Source organism: Anolis carolinensis, chromosome 2, assembly GCF_035594765.1.
Source record: "Anolis carolinensis isolate JA03-04 chromosome 2, rAnoCar3.1.pri, whole genome shotgun sequence".
In the NCBI taxonomy this organism is placed as follows: Eukaryota; Metazoa; Chordata; class Lepidosauria; order Squamata; family Dactyloidae; genus Anolis; species Anolis carolinensis.
Window position 1 is genome coordinate 302,363,951 of NC_085842.1, and position 15,003 is coordinate 302,378,953.

General features: G+C 38.8%; 1 protein-coding gene across 1 annotated transcript; it reads left to right on the plus strand.

The window, feature by feature from the left end:
• Positions 1 to 248: 248 nt before the first annotated feature.
• Positions 249 to 14,154, plus strand: LOC100561653 (leukemia inhibitory factor receptor). Its single transcript, XM_003224251.3, has 7 exons — positions 249 to 1,043; positions 3,233 to 3,364; positions 5,317 to 5,471; positions 7,849 to 8,008; positions 10,158 to 10,430; positions 12,062 to 12,191; positions 13,734 to 14,154. The coding sequence occupies exons 2-7, from the start codon at positions 3,280 to 3,282 to the stop codon at positions 13,900 to 13,902; spliced, it is 972 nt and encodes a 323-aa protein (XP_003224299.2). The 5' UTR covers positions 249 to 1,043; positions 3,233 to 3,279; the 3' UTR covers positions 13,903 to 14,154.
• Positions 14,155 to 15,003: the final 849 nt, after the last annotated feature.

Sequence of the window (15,003 nt, forward strand, 5' to 3'; positions counted from 1 at the left end):
GGCTGCAATCCTATATCCACTTAATGGGGAGCAATTCTTGCTAAATTCAGTTAGACTTGCTTCTGAATAAACATTTATAGCCTTACTTTGTACAATACTCAGGTTTTGAATGCAATCATGAAAACTTTCCTTCAGGACTCAAATACCTATTTAAGACATATAACACCACATCCACACTTTAAATTACAAAACAGTAGTTCCTAACAAATTGTATTCCACTTAAAAAGAAACATATCTGTTAAGAATAAATAATTGAGGTGGATCTAGCAGAAACATGGGATATAGCCAAAACTAGAAACAAGCACAAAGGAAGAAAAAATCTACATAACTTTCAGCCATCACTTCACCTATTCTCCTCAAGAGTAAACTGTAGAGAACAAGTGCATCTTATATAAAATGGTAAAATCAAGGTTTGGGTTTTTAATATCTTTTCTGGGGGTGGGGGTGAGGAGAATATCATCAAGCCATGGATTCGGAATCAGTGGAAACTGATGGAGGGCTGTATATAATTATAATCAAGTGTCTGTCATAAAAGAAAAATGACAAAGCAAAACATTGAGTGTGACTGGCAGCAAAAATCCATAGAGTAGCATGACCCTGGTCAAGGTTCCAGTCAATGATCCATGTCCTTTTCCAGGACACTCTAGTGATTCCCATCAGGACTTCACCGTTCCTAATATGGGCAGCATCATTATTTCCTTGAAAATGCGCATGTACTTGTAAAGGAAACAGTTGTATATTCTTAATTATTTCCCAAGGAGGAAATTGAGTGAAGTAGGAGATTAGAATGTCTCACCAGGATGGGTATTGCATCAGAAATTTGTTACAAAGCAGGATGACAGCTATTGAACAAATTGTACCTTACCCTTTAAAAATGTTCATTTCACTGAAAGAGGTGACACTTGTTCCTTGAAGAGTTTTTTCTGGGCATTCAACAATACCACCTGCTCTTGCAATACTTTTTCACCCATTTCCTTGTGAATGAAACGCAATATACATAGCGTATTCAGTGCAGGATCTGATCAGCCTCTGTCTTCAGAACTGTAAGTCTCTCTGCAAGTTGTTATTAAATTATCCATGGTTTGGAAATGATCAGATTTCTGAAAGAGCTCGATATGTTATCACCAGATCTTTTTCTTGCATTTGCCTTCTCAAGACCACCAGTGGCTTAACTGCAAAGGGATGTGCAAGCCATATACAATAGTTTTAAACACTTCAAAAATATTGGGGGGAAATGTGACATTTATGCTATTTAAAATAGCTTTCTATCAAACTTGCCATTTCTTTCCTGATGTTTTGAAAACAATTAAAAAAAATTTTTTTTGCCTATTTTGAAATTAAATTTGAAAATAAATTGAAATAATTGCCTTAGGTCCCATTTTGGTAAAAAAACAGTGTATAAATGATGGTGATGGTGATGGTGATGATAAACAACCCAGAATACCCAGGTTCCAAATATAGTAAAAAGTAAAGGTAGAGCTTTTCCCCTGACATTAAGTATAGTCGTGTCTGACTCTGGGGGTTGGTGTTCATCTCCATTTCTATGCCAAAGAGCCAGCGTTCTCAGTAGACAAACACCTCCAAGGTCATGTGGCCAGCATTACTGTATGGAGCGGTACCTATTGATCTACTCACATTTGCATTTTTTTAAACTGCTAGGTTGGCAGAAGCTGGGGCTAACAACAGGAGCTTACCCCACTCCCCGGATGCAAACTGCCAACTTTTCAGTCAACAAAGTTCAGCAGCTCAACGGTTTAATTTGCTGTGCCACCGGGAGCTCAAATATAGTAGCTGCATTCAATTAATGACATTTACATGTATTGTCCATTCAGTAACTAGTTTGATGGGTATACTTTAGTTGGGATTAGCAAGTGAATTTATCCATCTGTATTAGAATTTGGCTGATGTATTCACTCACGTGTGTCAAACTCAAGGCCTGTGGACCAAATCTGACCCATCATGTCATTTTATGTGACCTTCCAGATGCTGTACTGCAATTCTTGTATTCCTCATAATTAAACATCATGGCCAGAGCTGATGAGAATTGTCCTCTAACCTCTCCCCAACCTCAGTGATGGGAGCTGTTGTTCAATAACACCTGGGAACAAAAACTGGATAAAAACTAGAGAGTACTAACCATTGTGTAAAAAAACAACAACACTATAGTTGGCTCTCTGTATCCACGTATTCTCTGTTTGTGGGTTCAATGGCCCTTTGAAGGCTACCATGAAGCAGACAGGGTCCTCGATGAAAATAAATAACATCCCTGTATTAATTGTTTGTATTGTAGCATGCATTGTCACCAGAGGCATTATTCAAAAATAAAAGAGGTTGATTTTCTTTGGAGGCTTTTAAGCAGAGGCTGGATGGCCATCTGTCGGGGGTTCTTTGAATGCTATTTCCTGCTTCTTGGCAGGGGGTTGGACTGGATGGCCCATGAGGTCTCTTCCAACTCTATTATTCTATGATTCTATGATTCTTTTAAGACTCAGTAACATCTATCCCCACTTGGAGCCATTTGAAGGTTGTAAGAAGAGTTCTGGCTACTGTCTGGTTTTGTAGTTTTTCATCACTAAAAGGAACATAAGCTACACAAGTAAACTAGCTGTACCATTTTTAAAATCCTTTTTAAAAGATAAATGTGTTTTTAGAGCTCTGATGTATTTATTCATGAGTCTGTTTTAGTCTTCTGAGGTAGGTTTTACCTTTACCTTTACCTTGAAGAATAAATAAATGTTGATGTGAATATCTTTTAGCTGCTGAGGCAGAATGCAGAGGGGTTACATGGTAAAAACAGGGTTGAGTGCATAATAATAATAATATTAACATGCTTGCCATGTAAACCTTGTAAGCTCTTACAACACACCATATTGACTACAAATCAAAGGTATTAGTATAATTAGCATTAGTATATGCTATAAAGAAGGAGCTTGCTACAGGCTTGAATAATACAATGCATATTACCGCATTATTTATTTATTTATTTATTTATTCAAACTTATATGCCGCCATTCCCCTAGGGCTCGGGGCGGCTTACAAGAACAAGCTAAAATCAACAATTTAAAAACATTATGCTTCTTGATTAATGTTTGATATATTTTCTTGTGTTTTAAAGGGTCCTAAAGAAGGAACATTACTCCCAAGAAGCAGTGGGTATAATAAATAACTATAGTACTTGGTGAAACACCAACATTGCTGTAAAATGCAAAAATTGTTTTCTTTTGATGATTAGAACCCCACTGGTGAGCTGACCATTTCTTCAGAGTAACATTTAAGAGGATGTGGATCAAACAATTCCCATGGTGTCCACTGGCAATAGCCCATCTCTACATCCTGAACCATTTGGTAGACAGTCAGAAAACAGGTTGGTCCATTTTAATATTTATCTTCCTAATGTTGTTGTTTCACTGCATTCTGTCTCATATTAATCATAAATGATACACTAAGTACTTTCATAAGGACATGAAGGAACAAAGAATTACTTTCTTTTTGCCAAGAGGCTAAAACATTTTATTTAGAGAGGCTTCTGGCTTTTAGGTTATGGTGGTAGAAGGATCTTTTAATCGGGTATGTTATACCTTCTTATTTTTTTTATTATGAGTTGTTTTTTATTGTTGCTATCTAATTCTTTTTAAATGCATGGATTGCTTTGATGTGACCTGTCTTGGGTCCCACGCTAAGAGAAAGACAGGCAAAAATAAAGCCAAAACTGATTTCTTTAATTGAGGTTGTGAGTAGCTGGATCAGTAGGGGAGTAACATAAGAGAACATACATTAACCTCTTGATATGATTGCATTTACTGCATTTACTTGTGCACAAGCTTTGAAATTGGTAATTGCAATTCTGAAGGGAATCTTGGCTTTCTAAAAGGGCATTTTCTAGGTCTGAAAAACTTTAAAACGATGGGCTGTAAAATGATTTTTAACTTCTTGTGGTGGCTGGCTAAAGTTCTAGTATGTAGGTTTAGCATTGTATATAGTTTAAACTTCAATGACCAGGAAGCCAAAAAATAATTAAAAATTAAAAATGGAAACTTATTCTCACTTTTTCAAATGAGGCTGTTTAAAAGGTTCTATGTCTTTGAGTGTGAAACATGCTTAGAGTTATAAAACTGCTGTTCTTTGAGATTTCTTTGGGAGATAAATTGTATGTCTCTTTAATGTAGTTTGTCCAAAATTACATATTATGTAATGCATCATTATAGGTCCAGAGGTACACAGCTATGCATGCATATGTGTGTATTGAAACATCCGCTTTCACTGCTGTTGCCCCAATCTCATCTATTGAAACAAATTACTTCTGGCAAAAGCATACCATAGAATTGCACTGGAGAACTTAGAAAATGCCTTAAAAATATCTTTCTAGCCTTCCTAGCTCTTCACTATGGTTAACCTCCAGTGGAAGCATAATATAGGATCGTACTGGAGGACCTATAAAATGTTGGTATGTATGTATTAAACACACACATGCATATATATATGAATGACATGGGTAAGTGAAACTAAACATTGGCCTCGTGCATATGGGGTAATACTACACCGTTGATTTAAAAAAGAGAGCATGCCTATAACAGTTCTCACAATATCCAAAGCCAATAGAAAAGGCATTAAAGATATCAGAAATCTGAAAATCTGAAAGATGATTGTCTGTGTTGCATATAATGTCACAAAACCTGCTTCTCCCCCATTACTTAACTAGCTTGTAAAGTAAGTGAACCCCCCACCCAAGAAAGTCTGTATGTGGCTTGAGAGGCACCCAACAAAAGGGACCAAACCATAAAAATATTGAACAAAAATTCTTGCTTCTTTCCACTTGCTTGGAAGGTTTAAAGACACAGATTTGCCCAGAGTTTGGAGATATTTGCAATTCCTAGGAATTACCAGCCAACACAGCTACCAGTTTTGATGGCTGGGGGGTTCTCGAATCCAGTAGTGCCCTCCCATGCCCCGTTTATAGCTGTGGGGAATACAGAGCTTAAGCAGGTGTAGCTTGCAATGTGAACATAACAGGCAAAAATCATGGTATTTATTAAGAAAAGATGACTTTTGTTTAACTCTTGCTTGATAGTGGACTTCTACCATTCAAATCACTCCTTGTTTTGAATTTTGGTTCTGAGATGTTGCATGACACAATTTTTCCATCTAGCTAAGAGTTCTGTCCTTCTCTTGCATTAAGCCACCACAATTAAAGATTGTTTTGGGATGACTTCTGATTTCCCAGTGAATGAAGAAGGAGAATGGGAGAGGAAGCCATTAGTTTGTACTTAGAGAGCATTGTCATTGAACAGCATTAAAATGGGTTTTCATTCCCTCCAGATATTGTTCCCCAAACTCCACAAATTTACAAATTGACTGCTGAATATATATCTGATACATTGGACGTGGAATGGTACGATGGTGGTTCAGCATATCCAGCTGAAACTAATGTCATTTGGGAAATTCAGGTCTTGCGTGAAAAACCAGTGCTGCTAGTAAGTTGAGTCCTTTTACTGTCATTCCATTTTTTATCTGTTTAATCCATCTCAAAGATTACTATGAAATCCTGCTCTTAAAAAAGGAGAGAATCCTTTCATAAAACTAAAGTACACATGATATTGGTTCAGTCAATAGGAACTGATTAGACTGATGGAGTTCTTCCCAGGAGGGGAATCCAAGGGGAATATTCACTGGAGCTGGAACCAGCAACCTCAGAGAATACATCCAGACTGACTGAATGAAAACTCTCTGATTTTATACTGAGTTAAAACCAACCTGAGGAACTGGTATAAAAGTCGCTGGTCATACCAGGAGCTGACAGAATAATATTTTGGGATAAAAACTATATGGATTTCCCTGAGTTTGCAAGATCTAAGGAAACATTGTATCTTTCAACTAGTTTAGAGAATAAGTTATGTGACTAGCTTGATGGTTGGTAGCCCATTTGCCCTACCAGTCAGAAAACTCTTGGCTTGAATGGGGTCTGTGTGTGAGATAGAGACAGGATAGAGAGAAATGCTAGAATTTGTAATATTTGTATCAGAAATGTTCTCCTCTCTAGGTGTTAAATAGAGGCATTCGTAGATGCTCTTTAACATCACATCCATAGATCATACATTATCCTCACTTCATGTAATGGTTAAAAGTGTAAATAAAGGCTATGGATTCCTACAGAGCTCATTGGAAGTTCATAGAACAGAGGTTATCATCTCCTCTTAAAATGATAAAAAGTGTAGTTTGTGATTTTCTTGGAGAAAATACAAAATGCATCTGGTATATACACAGAAGGCCAAGGATGGACTACTTAGCATATTTCTAGTAGGATTGGTCTCGAATCCTGTTTCATCTATTTCTTTCATGGTTTTGTACCGTTTAGTCCATTCGGATTGCACAGAACGGTACGATCCCACGGGAACAAAAGAAACAGTGAGATGAATTTTTTAAATGGTAGCTGTTTGGCCAGCTGATTTTTGTTGCTTGGCTGTAGGCCCTGGCTCACAGGGCCTTCATCCAAGCACCGGGCGCTCGATGCTCGTAGGCCTATGAGCATTGAGTGCTCAATATGTCATAAGCCTGGCTCACAAGACCTATAGTCGAGAGAGTGTAGGTCCTGCAAGCCAGGTCTATGAGCCATTGAGTGCTTGATGGCTTGTAGGCCCAGCTCACAGGGCCTACAGTCAAGCACCGAATTCTCGATATTCATAGGTCCAGCTCGCAGGGCCTATGTGCATTGAGCACTCGGCGCTCACCTGTAGGCCCTACGAGCTGGGCCTAGAAGACATGAAGCACTCAACGTTCATAGGCCCTGGCTGCCGGGCCTACGGTCAAGCGCTCAATGGTAAGCCCAGTAGCCAGGGCCTACGAGTCATCGAATGCTTGGTTGTAGGCCCTGCCTGCTGGGCCTACAGTCAAACACTCGACTATAGGGCCAGCAGCCAGGGCCTAGGAGCCATCGAGCACTAGATGCTTGCAGGGCCTACAATTGAGCGCTTGACTGTAGGCCCTGCAAGCCAGACCTATGAGCCATTGACCACTCAATGGCTCATAGGCCCAGCTTACAGGACCTGGCACTTTGCTACTCAAGGTATGAAAAAATTGGCAGACGGAAACAGAAACGGGGCCATACAAATGGAACAAACAGAAATGGTAAGTAATTTTATACAAATGCACAACCCTAACTTCTATTCTGCACTGATATTTCATGTGTTCCTTCATAAAAACAGCAGTTTGCAATATTTCAATGTTTTTTAAAGCTGCTTCAAGGATTTCTACATGCACAAGCTATTCACCAGTTTCCATTCTTTCTTTTGATTCAGCTGTGCATCTTGTACCCAACTGCAGTAAAACAATATAAATCCCTGCAGTGATGTGTCAAATGTCACATAGATGGGTATGGTCTAAAAAAACATTATTTATATGGCTTAAAAGAATGCAGGAAGAAACACTCGCAGTCCCCAATTCCCCATCTCTAACACCAGATGGCAGTTGAAACTGGAATTATGGTTTGTTAATTAATTTAACCAGCCGCTTTTCAAGGGCAACAGTTTATAAAGTTGGCTTGTTTTGAAACTGCACTCAATTCCTGGACTAGATGAAAAGTAAAACAAAATGCTTCCATAGTTGTCCTCCAGCATACAAAATGGTGGTTGCAAATGCTAGGTTTACAGCCAGCTATTCATCTTTGGGAATATGTTGTTAGACCCTAGTTAGGTCTGATGCACAAAGGAAACCAAATGTCCAAAATGGGAAAATATGGTCTGATAGTTGTGTTACCAGGATCTTAAACATGATTTCTCAGTGCCAGTTTGAAGCTGAAATGGTATGAAATCACACATTTGAGACATTATCTGAGTATTTCTTATCTATTTTTAGGAGATATACAGAACAACTTTAACTGGTGATGATAATCTTCTCCACTGGCAATGGATATCAAACCTCCCTTTGAACTGTACAACACACAATGTCAGAATTCGCGCACGGTTTGCTAGGACTAAGGTGTGGAGTAAATGGAGTAGAATTTGGAGTATTCCCGGTAAGGCAATGCGGCTGAGCCATTTAGCAATTGGGTTCACTTTTTTCTTTAACAAAAATGGCTCAGCTTTTCTCTCTTTTTACTGCTCAAAAAAGGCAAGTGAGAAATTGGGAGAGGTGAGTGTGAGAAATAGCGTCAGAATTCTTCTGCCTTGTCCTGAGCCAAGGTCAAGGGATGCTTCAGAAGTAGGAAGAGTGTCTTGTGAACCTCTGCAATTCCAGGTCAAGGTGATTCCACACCAAATTCCTCTTCACAAAAGAATTGGAAGCATTTGCCCTTGGAGTACATCTACACTGTGTAGCATTAATGCAATTTGACCCCACTTTAATTGCTATGATTCATGCTAGGGAATCTTTGGTGAAGCAACAGCAATCTTTTGAAGAGAAAGCTAAAGACCCCATAAGACTACAACTTCCAGGATTCCATAGCATTGAGCCATGGTAGTTTGTTTATTTATCGTGTCAGAAGCAAATTGAGCATACAGCTATAATAATGTATAAAAACCACAAACAAAGTTAAAACCTTAGCATTATGCTAAATTTCCTTTGGCCAGAAGCTGGTCACTTCAAGAGCCTGTGGTGTTGCTGTAAGAAGGTCCTCCATTGTGCATGTGGCAGGGCTCAGGTTGCATTGTAGTAAGTGGTCTTATGTAACTACCAGACCATGGGAGTTAAAGAGCTGTTAAACTGCATTCATTCTATACTGTAGATTAATGATTCTCAACCTGTGGGACCCCAGATGTTTTGGCCATCAACTTGCAGAAATCTTAACAGTTGGTAAACTGGCTGGGTTTTCCAGTAGCAGGTCAAACTGCCTGCTTTGTGAATTTTACAAACTACAGTTCACATACATTAACTGCCTGGTGACCCACATGTTGTGAACAATTGCTGTAGATGGACTCATGGATTTAATGCCTGGTGATGCTTCCCTTCATATGCTTCATATGCTTCATATGGTGATGCTTCCCTTCACCAGTAAATGAGGGCTTAAATCTCTGGGCTGTAACCACACTGCATGGTTATAGACATTTGACAGCAATTCAACTGCAGTTGCTCTAAACTATGGAATCCTCGGATTTGCACTTTGGTGAGGGATTTCACCTTCTCTAGCACAGAACTATAGCACTGGAGCACCAGCAGAAAATTTTAAATTCTTCACCATGAACCTACCAATCCCAGAATTCCATAGAAATGTTAAAATTGTATCAATATATTATTGTAATGTGGTGTGGATATATGTTCTCGCAGCCAGACTCTCATGGTAGCATTAGAGTAGCGATTCTCAACCTGAGATCCCCAGATGTTTTTGGCCTTCAACTCCCAGAAATACCAACAGCTGGTAAACTGACTGGGACTTCTGGGAGTTGTAGGCTAAAACACCTGGAGACCCACAGTCGAAAACCACTGCATTAGAGCAATATACACAGGCTGCCATCTTCCTTCCTGATGGTAAATGTTTGTGTGTGTGTGTGTGTGTGTACTTGGTGGTTCTATTAGGTATTCTGGAATCTTTCTCATGAGAGAGGGGTACTTACCCTAGGCAGTTAACCACTGATCAGCATAAGACCACCCTATCATAAAAGCTCAGATTGTTTTGCTTCCAGCATGGATTCACTACAGCTTGTATGTTGACTGCAGCATGTCTGTTTCAGAACTGTTGTTTTGGAAGTGTTCCCTCATAGCTCAATTTTGCCACACCGTCTATTTGTTTAGCGTGACTGAGTTTAGGAATAACTCCCAAGAATAACTTCAAGAGAAGTACAGCATAGCCCCTGTATCTGCAGGGAATTCATTCCAGAATTTACCATAGAAGCAAGAAATCATGCGTAATTGTGAACCCTATGGAAATGAATCTTGCTGAAGGAGCTAGAAAATTCCTAAAGAGGTATCCTGACTAGGAATTTTCTAGGATCCCCAATAAGACTTATGTTAATTTCTGCCAGAAACTTACTAAAGAATCACCTCAATGATCTAGAAAATTCCAAGAGAGGACATATTTTGTCAGAAGTAGATAGGTGAGAACACAGGTACTGGGCTAGCGGATAAAAAAGAGCCATGCCTTTTTCAAATATCCAGCTTATTAATTGGGGAATGATCAAATGTCGCAGAATAATCTGCTTCCCTTTTTACTCTTCCCTTTTTGACTTTAGGAAAAGAATTTGGAATGTATCCTCGAGACAGAGTGGTGGAAGTAGGTTCCGATGTGACTTTCTGCTGTGTATGGAAGAAAACAGAGAGAATCACTAGCTTGAGCTTTGCTGGATGTCAAACTTCACATTGCCAGACTGCAAGACTCACTAGGTTTAGCTCAACGCTCCATGCAAAAAACATTGCTGTTTCCCCCACGTCTGGGTTTAACGCATGGTGTCGAGCAGGAAATGACTTCTCAAGCTCCATATATGGAACTGTTCTGTTTGTAGGCTGTAAGTATATAGAAATAAGTGGATAAACAGAATATAGTGATGGTTGTAACTTCAAGAATTATCTGTATACCACCTGTTTGAAAGGTGATGGATTACACCGGCCAACACACATTCTGGTGCCTCAAATGTCAATCCTGTTTTTGGATATGATTACAAAAATGGCACCGGTTTCCCCTTATCTGCTCTACTTTTTAAGATACAGAACATATGCCATATACTCTTCACTCTCTTCACCCATTAAAAAATCAGGACATTTTAATGTAATGTTTAAATCAACATCTTTAAATCACAAAGGAAACATGTTAAAAATTAAAAATGTAATACATGAAAATCTACTTATTTTATACCAAAACCACAGATTTATGATACAAACTTTCTAGTCATTAAGTACACCATATCTAAGAAACTAGAACCAATACAATTTTCTGAATCAACACCCCATAAAACCCCAGGAGCAAGCCTAAAAATCAAGACAACCAAGAAAAAAATTGTTGGGCTGTGTTATTCTAATGCGCGTTGATGTCAAAGATCTAACTTTGTATAATCCATCAACTTTCAAACACCTCCAATTTGAAAACTAACATATTATTTTAATGCTCTTTGATGTCTTAAGGCTGGGTTTGGTAGCATTATTGACAGTTCCCAACCTTTGGGCCTCCAGGAGTTTTGGACTTCAACTCCCAGAAATCCCAATCAGCTTACCAGCTGTTAGGAACTGCAGGAGCTGAAGTCCAAAACACCGGAGGCCCAAAGGTTGGGAACCACTGGTATAGTTATTTCATATGCTGTGTAGTATATGTGAGCTTTCATATGTGCAATATTTTGTTCTGATTGTCTTTGGAGTCATCTACACCTACCACTACACATCTCCAAGCAGTGGCACTGCAGTATCCAGTTGGACCACCTGGGGCAAAACTAGTTGAGCCACCTGGGGCATTACCTTACTTGTCCTGTCCCATTGCTACTATTGCACAGTGACAGAGCTCTGCAAGAGAGCTCCTGGACATTTTTGAGTGTTTTTTTTTCTGATGTCAGCATAGGTACCAGGTGATGGCCAGTAATTCTACAGATCTCTTTAGCTTTGATCCATGTGGACAGCAGACCAGTTCACATTGGACCTGGTTGGGTAGTCCACACTATCTAAAGTGTGAGGCTGCTCCTGATTTTCACCCAAATTTTGGAGCATTCCCTGAATTTGCTAAACATGGAGCTAAACCAGTTTAGCCTGATTTAGCCCCACATTAAGGACTGGAAGATTCTGGATGTTGTTTGAGCATCTTCTGGCCCACATCAGCTTTTAGGGTTAGTGGAGACAAGTCCTAGCTCATAAATTCACAAGTGTTTTTATTCAGTTTTTTGCGTATGTGAGACTTGCTCTACGTTTCAGATGACTAGAATAGTTTTTCTTCAGAAGGATTTGAGCCAGTTTTATGTACTGATTCCAACTCAAAATTGGCTGGCCATCGGAATTGCATGTTCTTCATACATGCAGTCCAGTTAGTCAGTGCTCTACATGGATTACCACACTGTTGAGTATATGCAGAATTCCTAAAGAAAAAGTCATACAACTTATTTGAAATTGCAGTACAGCTTTCAACAAAATAAAATGTATATGCATCTTAATGCTTCAGATCCACCTGATACTCCACAAAAATTTACATGTGGGCTGTTGAGTTCTGAGAAAATAAAGTGCCAATGGGAACCAGGAAGGCCAACTGCGTTGTATGGTTCAAGGGGAACACACTACTTCTTAACTGAACAGTAAGTCTATATTTGTCTGTAAATAATTGTAGATTACAGTTAAAATCTGTGATTTGGTTATATAAAGTTTTTGATACAGTCTCCACAGCAAGGGATTAGCTGAAAAGAAAAGGGAAAGGTGCATAAAGTGGGACTGAAGAACACATCTTTGCATGAGCCCTTGTCTTACTCAGTTTGTTAGTACTCAGACGAGAAGCTGCATAGATCTGTCACATTGGGCAAGGAAAAATTAATCCTGGGGAAAAAATCTACATTCTTCTTGCTCTTAGGATAAGTTTTCCTCCCAGGAATAGAGGGTAATTATTGTTCAGGCAACTCAACCTCACCTTTTGTTTTGTTGGTTGCTATAATGAATAGCTGCCCAGATTTCGATTGTGAAATTGAGCTATTGACCACTGGGACTAAACAATAGATGTTTTCCCATGTCCTTTGGATAATAGAACCAATGTGGAGTTCTCCAGCACAACTCTGTCATTATCTTCTTCTGGAAGCTGTCAATGGAATTGCATTGGAGGACCTGGTAATTACTAGAGAGACATCTCTAGGGACCTTGTCACATGCACTGCCAGAATCAGCCAGTATAGTTGTGTCCTGGCGGTGCCCACCCAGTGAACGTGGGGACCTGTTGCTCCACGCCCCGCACCATCCTGGCTTTTCCCCCACCTCATCACATGGTGGGAAGCTTGTTTAAGCTGGCTCCACCCATGTTTCCATATGGAAAGATGTAGGGCCTCCTGTTGTCCACTGCCAACAATTTTTCAGTGGTGGCAGGATTTTTTTTTCCAGTTGGGATATGGAGCCACCCCAAAAGTACTTTTCTGGAGTGTGATGGAAGCCATTGGGCTCCATGACTGAACTGGGGAAAAAAAAAAAAACACCACCACTGAAATCAAGCCCCTGTGAAGAGGTCCTAGGACCTGTAGCATGACTGGAGGAAGTTGACCATAGAATCACACTGGAGGACCTATATTTTCTTAGAACATTTTTAATCAAATCTCTAAATAATCAAATCCACAAAAGCTAAAATTGTAAAGGTGGATGGATGAGTGTAATAATATCTAGATGTCAGAAGGAGGGCATGTATATTAAAATTGATTAACCAGCAGATACAGTAGAATCTCACTTATCCAACCTTCGCTTATCCAACGTTCTGTATTATCCAATGCAGTCTGCCTTTTAGTAGTTAATGTTTTTGTAGTTAATGTTTTCAATACATTGCAATGTTTTGGTGCTAAATTCATAAATATAGTTATTACTACACAACGCTATTGTGTATTGAACTGCTTTTTCTGTCAATTTGTTGTAAAACATGATGTTTTGGTGCTTATTTTGAAAAATCGTAATGTAATTTGACATTTAATAAGCTTTTCCTTATATCCTCCTTATTATCCAACATTTTCGCTTATCCAATGTTCTACTGGCCCATTTATGTTGAATAAGCGAGACTCTACTGTACCTAAGTTTATATAAATTCATGTATACACAAACTTAAATTGTCTATAAACAAAACCTTTAACCACAATTTCTTCTTTAATTTCGCAGATTGTCTAGGACTAATATTACATGTCCACATGCCAGACACACCCGTGTGCCTTCTGAGTGTATTTTTCCCATTCTGGATGACCAGACGAAATACGATTTCACACTCCAAGCTTACAATCATCTTGGCCATGCCAAAGCATCTATTTTATTTGAAACAGATATATATTGAACTACAGAGCTAATGCTGTCAGTGGCTCAACAGAGAATTAGTGTATCTTGGATGTTCCATTCAGTGATCAATCCAAAGATTTGCGCAACTGAGTTTAAGAAGGAAATAATGCATTCAAGTGAGCTGTTTTTTTTAAATAGATATAACTTGTTTGTCCTGATCTAATAAGACAAGGACATAATATCAGGAGTGCTGTTTTTGGCTTGAAATCACTGTTACAATAATCCCAGAATAAACTGTATTTTAATGCTGTTTGCCTGACTATTTCAACAGAAAAGCTTGTTGTGGGCAAGATTCAATATAACTTCCCTTTCCACTGTCAGTCCCAGAGAGAGGAGCTGAAGTCTCCTCCAATCATGGAGCACCAATCTTCAAATGAGTGGAGCTCCTCCAATCACAGCACAAAGTGGGTGGTGGAGTTTGAACCCTGTACCTTTTCCTATCTTCATCTTCTGAAGTTGGGCACAAACACTGAACCTTTCCATGCCCCTGTCTTTCAGATCCCACCAATATTTCATGTTGGTGACACAATTTTTGGTCAAGAATCATTTCACAATACTGTAATTCAGTTTTACTAGCAAATCAGAAGTTAAGCCAAGCCCTTATGAGAGACGTGGGCACATACATAAGTTGTAATAGCAAAATGTATGGGGACACAAAATATCGAATGAAAAACTTTCATTTATATTTTTAAACTTTCATTTATGATTTATTGCTAATTTCACATTGACTCAAAGATTTCTTATTATGTTCATATGACACACCTACATACTCAGCCAACACACAAATATGTCACGACAGACAATTTGGATAGCTCTGGTCTATACTGTGGAATCAATAGAGTTCAAGGTTCAAAATTAATAGTTTGGAGAACTAGACCAAAATAAACAAAATAAATAAAAAATGAATGTAACATAGTCCATTTATTCAAGGAAATGTAATGATAAGTGACATCTGGCTTGAATGGAACTACCTGTAAAAGCAATCTAGGATCTAAGTAAACCACAACTGAAACATATGTCAGCAATGGGATATAATGGCCAAAAAAGAGAGGGATCAATGCACTTATAGGTTTTATCAAGAGGAGTATTGTGTCAAAAT